The following is a 12,582-nucleotide window of genomic DNA, read 5'->3' on the forward strand; positions in this document are numbered from 1 at the left end:
AGGCCCACCCCGTGCTGTGGTTGAACCCCAGGCGCCTCCCCGCTCTGCTTTTCCCCACCTCTCCCTGTGCACCTCGCACCCCAGGATCCTCCATTTCTCTCCATTGCCTCCCATGTCCTGCATCAACACCCCCCATCCACAGTGCCTTTGCCCAGGAATGGGGACGGGGACACTGGAGGATGAAAGTGATGTATCAGTCAACAGGGAGATGGAAGATGGGGACAAAGAGGGGACAAGACTTGTAACCATCCAGCAGCCCCAGGCGTGAGATGGCCGTTTGGGGGACAGGCTCTCATGCTATTTCAGGAAACTTGTCCTGAGCACCCCCACCTCACCCCCTGCCACAGGTGAAGCTGAAGCAGATCACGCTGCGGACCGAGGAGGAGAAGACAGAGCACAGCGTGGCAGCCGAGCGCCGGCGCATGCGGATGGTCTACACAGACACCATCAAGGACCTCCTGGCCAACTGCGTCATTCAGGATGGTGAGCGCCGTGCATGGGGAGGGTAGCCCATGTCCTGCATGGCCCCTTCTGTCCTGGACCCTTACTGAGCAGAGGGAGGAAGAGAGTCTCCTTGGGATGTCCACCCACGGGTGGCCTCAGGCCTGGATGGCCTCAAGGTTCCTTCGGGGAAAAGGGAGCATTTGGACATCTCGCCCAGCTCCCAGGAGCCATGAACATGGAGCTGGGACATACAGAAAACCCTTTTAATCCGCTAAATGCATTTGGGTCTCAAGGAGTCAAGGTATTTGGGAAGGTAGTGTTGAGCTTGGCCTTGAAACCCTAGGACTTTTCAAAAAACAAATAGATAGGTAGCTAGGTAGGTAGGTAGATAGAGATAGAGTAAAAAGCAAGACTCTCTTCTACCCCAGAACCAAGGCTCCCTCCAGAGGCAGCTACTATTCGTCGTTTGGGGGCATCTTTCCAGAAGTATTCTCTGCATATTTAAGCATACTACCTACCAGTTTGCCCTCTCTTTTTACCCAAAAGTAAACATACAGTACATACTGTTCTGTATCTTGCTCCTTTCCCCTTAAAAGCATATCCTGGAGAGTGTCCTGTACCAGCACACAGAGGTCCACTTTGGACTGGGAGGATTTTGACAGGTGGAGAGGTGAGGCAGGGTTTTCTGACAGAGGGCACAGGCTGGGCAAAGGCCCAGAGGGGTGACCTTGGATTTGTTCACTGATGTCCAGAACACTAGAATGCAGAGTCATCCTTGAAACCTAAAGGAGGCAATATTAGGACCAACCAAGGGTAGTTCAGCTGCCCAGAGTGGAGAGAGAGCAGGCAGAAGTAGCCAACACCAGTGAAAGCAGTGAGCTGTGCTCTGAATTCCGTGTGCTGTTATTTATGCTGGGCCTGGAGGCCGTGGCTGGGCAGGCCCAGCTCTTCCTACAGTTGTCAAGGCCCACGGGAACCATCCATCCCACAGCAGCCCCTGTAGATCCCTCCTGTCTTGACAGCCCTTCTACCCAAGCGTCAGTCCAAATGCCTGAGCCTGGCATCCGGGCCCTTGGCTGACCACTCAGCCTCATCTGGTGCTGTTCCTTTACTTGCCCTCGGCTCCAGCTAAGCCAAGGCCTCGTTGCTCCCTGGGACTGTCCTGCCTGTCTGGTCTCCAGAACTTGGCTCAGGCCTTCAACCTCCCCTCATCCCTGCCTGTGGCATCTCTAAGCAGCCTGCAATCCGGGTGAAAGGCTACCTCTTTCACAGGCCTTCCCTGATGAGCTCTCTCACCCCGGGAGATGGGAGATGCACGGCACCTCCCTGGTGCTGAATAAATAAAAGAATCTGTGTGGGGTGGACTGGTGGGCATGGGGGTCCTGGGCTGCCCATGGGGAGGGTCTGTCTTTGGAAATTTTCTCACCTCCCCGCCTCCCTCCCTCTGCACCTCTCTGGTCAGATCTGGAGAGCAGAGACTGTAGCCGCATGGTGCCAGCCGAGAAGACCCGAGTGGAGAGTGTGGAGCTGGTCCTGCCCCCACATGCCAATCACCAGGGCCATACTTTCGGGGGCCAGATCATGGCCTGGATGGAGAACGTGGCCACCATTGCAGCCAGGTGAGGGCAGTGCCCTGCCTGTGCCTCCCCTCCTTTCTCTTCCTCCTTCCCTCGTCCAGCTCCCTCTGTGGGAGAAACCCCAGCTTGGTACTGGCATTCAAGGCTTCAGAAGCTTGGCTGTCTTTCAGGGTAACCTGGGGCCTTCAGACCCAGAGAACCAGAGAGGAATGATTTTCTGTGAGCTCACCATTCCTTCCGTGGTTCCCATCATGGCATGGGAAATGCCAAGCCCCCCGGCTGACACCAGGGCCTCCCCTTGCCCTGGCCCTGCTCGCTTGCTTCCTGGATCTTAACACTTCTTGCACATCAAGCCATTTGCTTTTCCCCTTCCAATCCTCCGTGCTCCCATCCCCTGCCTTCACTCCTGGCTGACTTCCCACCATGCCAACTCCAGTATTCTTTGTCGCTAAAATACTGCCCATCTCCTCCATGAAGCCTCTTTCACTGTTCCCGTCTCCCTAGAGGTGGAAATAATTACTTGCTTTTCCTATAACCTCTGTGCCTGTCCGGGTCTTGATCTGCTCCAAGTATCGGGGCTTTTTTTAATAGTTATGATAACTGACATTCACCGACACTCTCATACCTCCATGACTTTGTCCTTGCTGTTCCCTCTGCCATGAGTGCCCTCCCTAACCCACGTTCTCCTCAGCCAGGCAAATTCTTCCTCACCCTTTAGAGACCAGCTCCAATGGCCCCTCCTCTGTGTTTAACCTGTGGACACAGGACATAAACAATGCTATTTTGGGCAGCCCAGGCTATGAGAGTAATAAGATCTCAGAGGAGGGTCAGAGTGTGGATAGTCAGGGAAGGCTTTCTGGAGGAGGAGTACTTCATCTGGGCCTTGAATGATGAGTAGCTTTGGGTAAGGGGAGGGCTTCCAGATAGTAGGAACAGCAGGTGCTAGGGTATAAAAGTTAGAAGGAAAAGATTTACTGCCCTTTCCTTTGTCACCTCAAATTCAGCTTTTTTCCAGCTACGCACATAGACCTCAGTATTCTAAGCTGTGATATTGGACTTTAGTTCTCTTCCTCTGGGCAGAGCTGTCACTGGGTTGGGTGGGAGTGGGTGGGCCAGAGGGTGGTACATGTGGTTCTGGGCTGGGTCTGGGGATGGGGGCAGCAGGCAAAGGCTGGCCCAAGCCAGTGGCTGAAGCACTGGAGGCATTTGTCCTGTCCTCCTGACCCCCGCCTCTTCCAGCCGGCTGTGCCGTGCCCACCCTATGCTGAAGGCCATTGAGATGTTCCACTTCCGGGGCCCATCCCAGGTTGGGGACCGCCTGGTGCTGAAGGCCATCGTGAACAACGCTTTCAAGCACAGGTATGGGGCTGGGATGGGTGAGATGGGGCCTCTTGGGGTTGAGGGCTCTTCCTGACCTAAGAAGGGACCTTACTGCAAAACTGCAGAAACCGTTTCCCCTGTAGACGAGGTCTATGAGATCTGAACTCTGCCTGGCTGCTGGGTCCCTTTACCATCACCAAGATTCAGCTCTGATGTTTCTTCTCTGGGCTCCCAAGCCCTGTGCCTGCTGCCGTCACAGGTCACACCACGTGCTTGGTGTGTCTCTGTCTCTCTCCCCGGCTCCTGTCTCTGGTCCTGCCACACTATGGATTCTCAGGTCACAGGGCCACCTCTTGCCAGTGTTCCCTTGTTTATCAAACCCTTTCCTACCCTTTTCCTAAAACAGCAGTTAGTTCCCAGAGCCCTTACCTTTGGAATGAATTCTGATACCCCCATGAAAGCTTTTTGGTGATTTCAAAGATTTGGTCATTTTCAATGATAACGTAGTTGTTAAAAGTGAGGGATCTGGAGCCAGGCTGCCTGGGTTCAAATTTGGTTCATGGCTTATCGGCTGTGTGACTTTGGGCAAGTTACTTAACCCCTCTGAGTCTCAGTTCTTTCACTTGTAAAATGGGGCTCACCACAACTACCTCATGGTTGTGAGGATTCAGTGAGGGGTTACTAGTAGAATGCCAGAGGAAACGTTCAGTGAAGGTCAGCCATTCCTGCTGCTTATTATTATTTTTAAAATTATTATTATTATTTTACTATTCACAGTCTGACTATCACACATTCTACTGCCATGCAGGGGGAAAGCCCTGAACTAGGAGCTGTGAGGCCTGGTTTCTAGTGCGGGTTCTCTTCCTGACTGTTGTGTGACCTTGGGCAAGTGAGTGCCCTGTTCTAGGTCTTGATTTCCCCATCTGCATAATGTCCACATTCTGGGATCATAGACCTTCCTAAGAGAGGGGGAATGGAGGTGGCTGCTATTTTATAATTCATAAAGACAGTCGGAGATACAGAAACAGCAGCGACTGAGCTGTCAAGGGCATGGCTACGGCTATTAGAGTGCTGGTGAAGAGGTGTACCGTGAACATTTTCTCAGATTAGGCTCTGCCCCTCCTCCTTTCTTATTTCTTTCCATCACCCTTTGCAGCTTACGTGACGTATTTTATATAGACGTTTGTCGCCCCATCCCCTATCTGTTAGCCCATGAGGACCTGGACTGGACCGGTTTATTCATTTCTGTGACCCCAGTGACAAGCATGGGGCCAGGGGTGCAGTGGGCACTCTGTAAACATTGCTGAAAGGGAACAGTTCTGGGTTTCCTGCCCATCGGACTCTGATCTGGGCTGTGGGAGGAACTGCAGGAGTACGTGTGTGCATCTGTGCATGTGTGCGTGCGTGTTGGGGAGGGGGTGGCCTCGGGAAGGTCTGTCCAGCTGAGACCAGCCCTCCTTTCCCCTCAGCATGGAGGTGGGCGTGTGTGTGGAGGCCTACCGCCAGGAGGCCGAGACCCAGCGGCGGCACATCAACAGCGCCTTCATGACCTTTGTGGTCCTGGATGCAGATAACCAGCCTCAGATGCTGCCCTGGATTCGGCCCCAGCCTGGGGTGAGTGCCCCACTACCAGCCCCCCTCCCTCTCTGCCCAGGGTGATAGGACTGGGGAGTGGACCCAGCTCTGTCCTTCTGCTGGGGCATAGCCAGCCCCAAGTGCCCTGGTATAACCCACCCCCGGGGATGCCCCTTGTGCAAGGAAGGCACCCTGTGCTTCCTGGAAGAACTCAGACCACGTGCTGGGTGTTAACAGGCATTCACGAGCCTGCAGAGCTGTAAGAGCACTGGCTTTGGGGTCAGAGGTGGGTTGGAACCCCACCTTGGCCACATTCTAGTGGGTGCCCTCTGCGAGCTTTCACTCCCCATCTGTAAAGAGGGGGTATCTGCAGTTCCTGCCTCGCAGGGCTGTTGGGGAGATACTGACCTTGCTCCTGGCTGAGTAAGTGGCGACTGCTCTGACCATGGTGACGGGAGCAAAAAGCGTAGGAATGAGAGTCAGGGACCTGGGTTCAAGGCTGGTTCTAAACAATGTTCCCTTGTGCCTCCTTTGGGCCTGGCTCGGGCTTGCTTCTGGGGGGCCAGGGAGTGACCTTGGAGAGGTGGCCCCTTCTCTCCAGGAAGGTCACCCACCCAGCCCGCCCACCTTACAAGACTGAGCATGGGCTGTGAAGACCCCCTCTCCAGAGCTGGGCGTTGGGCAGTCAAGGTGGGTGGTGGCCGGAGGAGCAGGGAGCCTGGCAGGCGGTGGGACAGTAGACAGTCCACAAGGCCCTTTCAGGCCTTTGCCACTTAATGTTCACTAGTAGGGAGATGTTAGAAGTAGTGGTTCAGAGGGTGGGCTCTGGGTTCAGGCCATCTGGGTTCTGTTCCTGTCCCCACTCCTTAGCCCTGTGACCTTGGCTGAGCCACTTAGCTTTTCCGTGCCTCAGTTTCCTCCTCTGTAAAATGGGGATAGTACTGGGAGTTCCCTCGTGGCCTAGTGGTTAGGATTCTGGGCTTTCACTGCTGTGGCCCGGGTTCAGTCCCTGGTGGGGGAACTGAGATCCCGCAAGCCGCACGGTGCAGGCAATTAAAATAATAAAATGAAATGAAATGAAATGAAATAATTGGGGATAGTACTAGTACCAACCTCAGAGGGTGGTCATAATGCTTAGATGCAGTTTTGCATGGAAAACACTGCAGAAGCATGCCTGCCCATAGCAAGTGCTCCATAAATGTGGGTTCTTAGCGTTGTAAGTGCGCTTTGGGGATCCCCTTTTGTGGAGGAGGAAGCAGGTACAGTGAGGGCAGGTGGTGTTCCCAAAGTCACTCAGGGAGCCTCAGGGGAAGCTGGGGCTGGAGCTCAGTGATGGGGCACTGTCCTGTGCAGGCTGCCCCAGTGAGATCTGAACTTCACTTTAGGGCTGCAGGGAGGGTCTCCTTGGGCCCTTTGGGGAAGGGGGCAGGCAGTCATGGGGGCGGGGGCAAGTTGTTTGTCCCTCCTGCACCACAGTCTGTCTCTGCTCCTCTCCTCAGGATGGCGAGCGGCGGTACCGAGAGGCCAGTGCCAGGAAGAAGATCCGCCTGGACAGGAAAGTGGGGGCCGGGCGGTGGGAACGGACACGGCTCTAGGGCTTCCCTGTCTGCTCCCTGGCCCTGGGAACTTGTGTTTCTTCGGTGCTTCCCCCGGGCTGGGCCTTTACATCCAGGCAGCCTCTGGTCTTGGCCTCATGACACAGTGGTCTTACTGGCCCCTTGTACAGGCGAGGATAGAGGGATGAGGTGGCCACGGGCACTCAGACAGGAATGATGGGCAGAATGAGAATTTGAACCTGGCCAGGTGTGACCAATTTTACTTCTTGTGTTGCTCCCATTGACTCTGATGCCCGTTGGGCAGATGAAGAAAGAAAGGCTCTGAGAGGAGATGCAATTGCTTAAGAAGCAAATCCACGTGTGAATGACTGCTGTGAAAGCACTTTACAAACTTGAAAGGGCTGTGAACGGCACCAGGATTCACCATCTGATGTTAATAAGAACAATGTGCATGTATGGAGGGTTTACCATATGCCAAGCACTGTTCTCCCTCTGATGACCCCAAGAGGAGGCAGGTGTGACCCCTGATCCCATTTTACAGCTGAGGACACTGAGACATAAGGGTGAAGTTGCTTTAGCCGGACTGAAGTCGCTCAGCAAGGGTGTTGGGGGTCTGCACCTTTCCCCCAGCCCGTCCCCGCCTCTGAGTGTGTATGTCCTCAGCTGTGGTTTTCTGTGTGCCCATCCAGTCTCCCTGGCCAGACAGGAGTCTCTCCCACGCCGCTGGGCTGAGCACAGGGTCTGGCACACGGTAAGCCAGCAGTGAAGTCTGTGGAAAGAGATGGGCTCCCAAGGGAACAAGGTTGTTGTCTTCCCTCTCTCCCAGGAAGTACATCGTGTCCTGTAAGCAGGCGGAAATGCCCCTCTCTGTCCCCTGGGACCCTAGCAACCAGGTAAGGCCTTCTGCTCTGAGCGGACCGTTCTCAGGCCTGTTGGGATCCCTGATCCTCCCCTCTTGTGAGCGGGTTTGGAGGTAGGCCCGGAGGGGACAGGATACCTGCTGCCACAAGACTGGCACAGGTAGCCAAGGGCTTTCCTGTGTCCCCTTGCTTGGCAGGAGGGAGCTGGGGCCCCAAGGGGAGGAGGAGTCTGCCAAGCCCCGGCCTCCTTTCCCAAAGCCAAGGGCTCCTTCCTTCACGTCCAGTTTCCTCTCCCCGCCCCAGCGCAGCCCGGCGCGGAGCCCTCGAGGAAGGCGGAAGTTGAGGCTTCTCTGTGTGCTCTGTCCAGGTGTACCTGAGCTACAACAACGTCTCCTCCCTGAAGATGCTCGTGGCCAGGGACAACTGGGTGCTGTCCTCAGAGATCAGCCAGGTAGCTGACCCCACCCTCCCAGCTCTCCTTCCTCCTCGGAGCCACCAGAGGTGGCTGACTGTGAGACACAAAAACCCTCTCAAAGCACTCCAGCCAAAGGGAGATTCCCTAAAAGGAACTGGATGAGGTCATGAAACCAGCCCAGTTATAGAAGCAAACCTGCCCCCCAGGGCCTGGAGTGGGGGTCCCCCACTCTGGATCCTCTCCTGCCCACCCACCTTCTTGCCCCCATTTCATCCTCCCCCACCGCGTCCTCCCTGTCTCTGCTCCTTCTACAGTGAGGCGCTGCTGGGACGGGGGCCTGGGGCCAGCGCGGGCTGAGGGAGGACTTGAGCTCTGCCACTTTTGCCTGTGACCTTAGGGGGCTGGATGGCACCTGGCTCTGAGGATTCATTCTGTTGCTGTGTCGGCCCCTGCTTCTTTATCTTCTTTTAAAAACTTTTTTCCACATTAAAAAAATTGAGGTATAATTTACATGTAGTAAAATTTCCCCTTTTTAGTGTATAATTCTACTAGTTTGGAAAACACATAAAGTTACAGAATCACTACCATAATCAAGATACAGAACATTTCCATAATCCCCCCAGTTTCTCTCATTCCCCATTGTGGTCAAGCCTCTTCCCACCCCCAGCCCCAGGAAACCACGGATCAGTTTTCTGCCCCTTTAGTTTTTTTTTTTTTTTTTTTTTTCTGTACGCGGGCCTTTCACTGTTACAGCCTCTCCTGTTGCGGACCACAGGCTCCGGACATGCAGGCTCAGTGGCCATGGCTCACGGGCCCAGCCGCTCCCTGGCACGTGGTATCCTACTGGACCGGGGCACAAACCCGCGTCCCCTGCATCGGCAGGCGGACTCTCAACCACTGCGCCACCAGGGAAGCCCTGTCCCTTTAGTTTTGTCTATTTTGAGAATGTCCAGTATGGGGAGTCATACAGTATATAACCTTTCAATCTGACTTCTTTCTCTTGGCACAAGGCATTCACTTGTGTTGAGTGCTTGTTTGAGTTTGTTCCATTTCATAGTGAGTACCATTCCATCCTGTGCTTATGCATGCAGTCACTGCTCCTTCAGACACCTTCCTATCCACTTGTGCTGAATCTCCCATTTTCATGGGAATGCGACCGAGGCTCAGAGAGGTTGAGTCGCTTGTTCACAGTCACACAGCAATCAGTGGCAGCCCTGAGCTTCCAGCCCCGGTCCCCAGCATAGGCTGAGGAGGAGGCGCGGGAACGAGGCTGCCCTCTGGCCCATGCAGGTCCGCCTGTACACTCTAGAGGAGGACAAGTTCCTCTCCTTCCACATGGAGATGCTGGTGCACGTGGACGCCGCCCAGGCCTTCCTGCTGCTCTCAGACCTCCGTCGGAGGCCCGAATGGGACAAGCACTACCGGTGAGGGCAGCGGGGTGGGGTGCGGAGGTGGGCCCTCAGGTGTCTCCTCCTGAGCCGTTCCCCCACTGTGCTCAGCCCCTGCCGGCCTTTAGCAGGGAGGATGGGGGTGGGGCACTTGGTTATGTGTTAGGTGAGCGTCAGAGTCAAGGGTAGTCTGAGCCCTCAGGGAAGAGAGTGAGCCTGGAATTGGAGTCGGGGGCCTGGGTTTAAGTCTTGTTCCTGGCCTAACTAACTGTGACCATGGCAAGTCATGTCTTTTCTGGGCCTTGGTTTCCCTCCTCTTAAAGTGGGTACTTGAGGTGTGGGTTGTAGATTTGCACCCAGGGATAGATCAGTGATTTTCAAAGCGTGTTCTGTGGAGTTCTGCCTTCCCAGAGGGGGCTCAGGGACTGCCTGGGGTGGTAGTTGGAAGTGGAGGGGGTGGGTGGGAACCCCTCCCAGACTCAGGGTAACTCAGAGAATGGCCAATTTGCTGAATTTACCAAGTTTGCCAGTTCTTCGTATGGATATGTACATGAATGTACAGGAATGTTATTTTTTAATGTAGTGAGTTACTGAATATAAATGTTAATCCTATAAATGCATGTGTTCCCCAAATTTGTTGACTCTCCATGTAAGTTTCTGCTTAGGAAAATAGCCAACATTTCAGTGTTTAATATGGGGATGTTAAAGTTGAAACTGGTGTTTTTTCAAATCCCTTTCAAGTCATTTTCTGTTATGCCAACACCTGCCTTTGGGGGTTCTTTGATCATTTCTCCAATGGCTTATTAAGAGGAGCCTATATTCCTGAGTGTATCCATAAGGAGGATCTGTGTATTGGAAATTCAGGAAGCAGGTCATTTGGTGAGTTGATATTTGACAAATTGGCCTTCCCCTACCTTTCCCCATCTCTCTTCACCAAAGCAGGCCTGCTTGTCGCTGTTCACACACAGCCTTTCTGCATAAGGTTTCTTTGCAAAAAGGGCTGAGTTGCTTTAAAAAGCCCTGGTCTAGGTTGGCCCCAGGCCTGCCGGCCATGCCATCCTGGAAGCCTGAGAGGTGATTTGGTGGTGGATGTTGGGGAGAAGGGGTTGGGCATGTGGTAGGAAGCCTTCTTGGAGGAGGTGGGCTGGTGTGGGCCTTGAAGGCCCGATCAGATCTTGATGCTTGATGGTACTGCGGGGTGTGTCCTGAGGGGAAGGGAGGCCCTAGAAGCTTTCCTCCACCCTGCCCACAGCTGCCCTGTTCCTGAGGCAGCTTCCAGGGTGGGCGGGAGAGCAGGGAAAAGGTGGCGGGTCTGGACGTGGTTGTGTGTGTCTCTGCGTGGATGTCCTTGTGTGTGTGTGCGTGTTGGTGTAAGCCTACGTGTGTCTACCTGGGCACGTGTGTGCAGTGTGCCCGGGCCTGAGGGGCACAGCTCTGGAGCCCAACAGCCCAACCACATCCCACACCTGCTTCCTTATGAGCTCTGTGGCCGGAGGTGAGTTATTTCTCTGAGTCTCAGCCCCCTCATCTATAAAATGGGGATACTAAGAGTACCAACTGCGTGGGCTGATGTGGGGTTAAGTGAGATAGTACCCATAACGCTCTTAGAACACTGTCTGGTACACAGTGGGCGCTCCCTAAATATTCAGTACAACTACTAAATCATCACACATCTGTGTAGGGTATGTGCATCTGCACAGACATAGACAGACACCCATAGTTTTTTGTGTGCATCGGTGGCTGTCTATCTATGTATCTGTGCCCATGTGTGCCCACGGGGGTGTGTGTTCATTTGCTTGTGTATGTGTCTGTGTGCCTGTGTGTGTGTTTATCTTGCCAGCCTTTTCTGCCCTCCTGTGGTCCCTGCTGAGCAGTGTTGGGGGTGAAATATCCCCCAGGCATCTGCTCAGGGCAGCTGAAGCACGGGAGGGTCTGGCTCAGACCTGCTCTCACACGAGGAGCTGGTGTGACGCCCGTGGGTTTTGTACAGGAGCGTGGAGCTAGTGCAGCAGGTGGACGAGGATGATGCCATCTACCACATCATCAGCCCCGCCCTCGGTGGTGACCCCAAGCCCCAGGATTTTGTGATCCTGGCCTCTCGGCGGAAGCCTTGTGACAACAGGTGCGTGCCTGCCTTCTGGGGTGGGAGGTGGGCAGGGCTCATCTTCCTCCCCAGGGAGGGGACATCAGCCTAGAGTCAGCCCTCTGCTTCCTACTGGCCGCAGTGGTCTTACTGTGGGTAGAATGGAGGACATGGGGATGCATGGCCCCTCTAGTCACTCATGCTCTAAAGCGGGGTGGTCTCTGTCCCTGGGGTAGTGAGGGCGCCTTGCCCCAGGCCACAGACAGGCCAGTTCTCACATGGCCAACTCCTTGGCCTCCAGCCTCTGAAGGCCCCGTGTTGGCTGAAGGGTGGTGAGGCTGTCAGCTGTACCATGGTGGGGATGCTGGAGAGACGGCATCACTTCTGCTAGAGACAGGCAAAAAGGTGAAGCACAAAAATCCCAAAGCGCAACACTGCTTCCTGAGTGTCTGCAATGGAGGGTCTTTTCCAGAAAGTCCACAGTGCAGTCACGCTGGCTCCTGGTGAGTTCAGAGCTGCTAACCCACAGGCATCTCCTCTCTCCAGCTTGGCCCAGAGCCAGGTTCTGTGTGCCTCAGACTCTGGGTCAGTGCCAGAGGAGGGCTCTGGAACCAGGCCCTCACCCTCTCCTGTGTCCCCTCCACACCCTTCCTCCATTCCAGGGACCCCTATGTCATCGCGATGAGGTCAGTTACGCTGCCCACGCACCTCGAGACCTCGGAGTACAGGCGTGGGGAGACCATCTGCTCAGGCTTCTGCTTCTGGCACGAGGGGGACCAGTTGACCAAGGTGAGGCTGGGTGTCTCCTTTCCCCCTCCCACCCAGATTCACCCCAAAGCCACACTTGTGTCCCGAACTCAGCACTGTCCAGCTCAGACAGTTCCAGACCCAGGCTCCCCTGCCTGCCAGCAGTCTCTCTCTTGCAGCTCAGGGGAGCCTAGGAGTGTCAGGGGCTGAAAATGAGCCTTCATTAAGACCTAATCTGTGCTAAGTCCGAGGCCACTGCAGGGTCTTGGAAAAAGCACTGGACACAGAGGGCAGAAGCCCTGGGTTCTGATCTAAACTTCTATCTCCTCATTTACTTATTGTCTAGGAAGGCTTTATATGGCTCTCAGGGCCCATAAAACTCAGCAGGGCAGTCAGTGTTAACTGAAGCGTAGGGGAGAAGGCTGACAGTGGCTGGGCTGGGGATGCCCATTGCCCCTTCCTCAGCTCACAGTGGCTATGAGACTCCCCCCAGGTAGGGACTTGGACAGTGCTAGCTAACTTAACACATCTAAACTGACGAGCTCCTCAGGGCAATCCTTGGGCTTATTCTAACTTGCGGATGGCCCTAGAGCACCTTCATTTAAAAGGGATTCCAT

The 12,582-nt window shown here is 54.7% G+C and overlaps 1 protein-coding gene across 1 annotated transcript in view; it reads left to right on the forward strand.

Annotated features, from left to right (window-relative positions):
- Nucleotides 1-12,582, forward strand: part of ACOT11 (acyl-CoA thioesterase 11) — a 53,676-nt gene that overhangs the window by 38,455 nt on the left and 2,639 nt on the right. Inside the window, exons 6-15 of the mRNA XM_060083874.1 lie at nt 348-483; nt 1,907-2,063; nt 3,261-3,380; nt 4,811-4,955; nt 6,416-6,475; nt 7,303-7,365; nt 7,700-7,783; nt 9,038-9,171; nt 11,126-11,257; nt 11,881-12,007. Coding sequence (XP_059939857.1) covers nt 348-483; nt 1,907-2,063; nt 3,261-3,380; nt 4,811-4,955; nt 6,416-6,475; nt 7,303-7,365; nt 7,700-7,783; nt 9,038-9,171; nt 11,126-11,257; nt 11,881-12,007 — 1,158 coding nt within the window. The remainder of the gene's footprint in view (nt 1-347; nt 484-1,906; nt 2,064-3,260; nt 3,381-4,810; nt 4,956-6,415; nt 6,476-7,302; nt 7,366-7,699; nt 7,784-9,037; nt 9,172-11,125; nt 11,258-11,880; nt 12,008-12,582) is intronic.

This window comes from Mesoplodon densirostris, chromosome 2, assembly GCF_025265405.1.
Source record: "Mesoplodon densirostris isolate mMesDen1 chromosome 2, mMesDen1 primary haplotype, whole genome shotgun sequence".
NCBI classification, from domain to species: domain Eukaryota; kingdom Metazoa; phylum Chordata; class Mammalia; order Artiodactyla; family Ziphiidae; genus Mesoplodon; species Mesoplodon densirostris.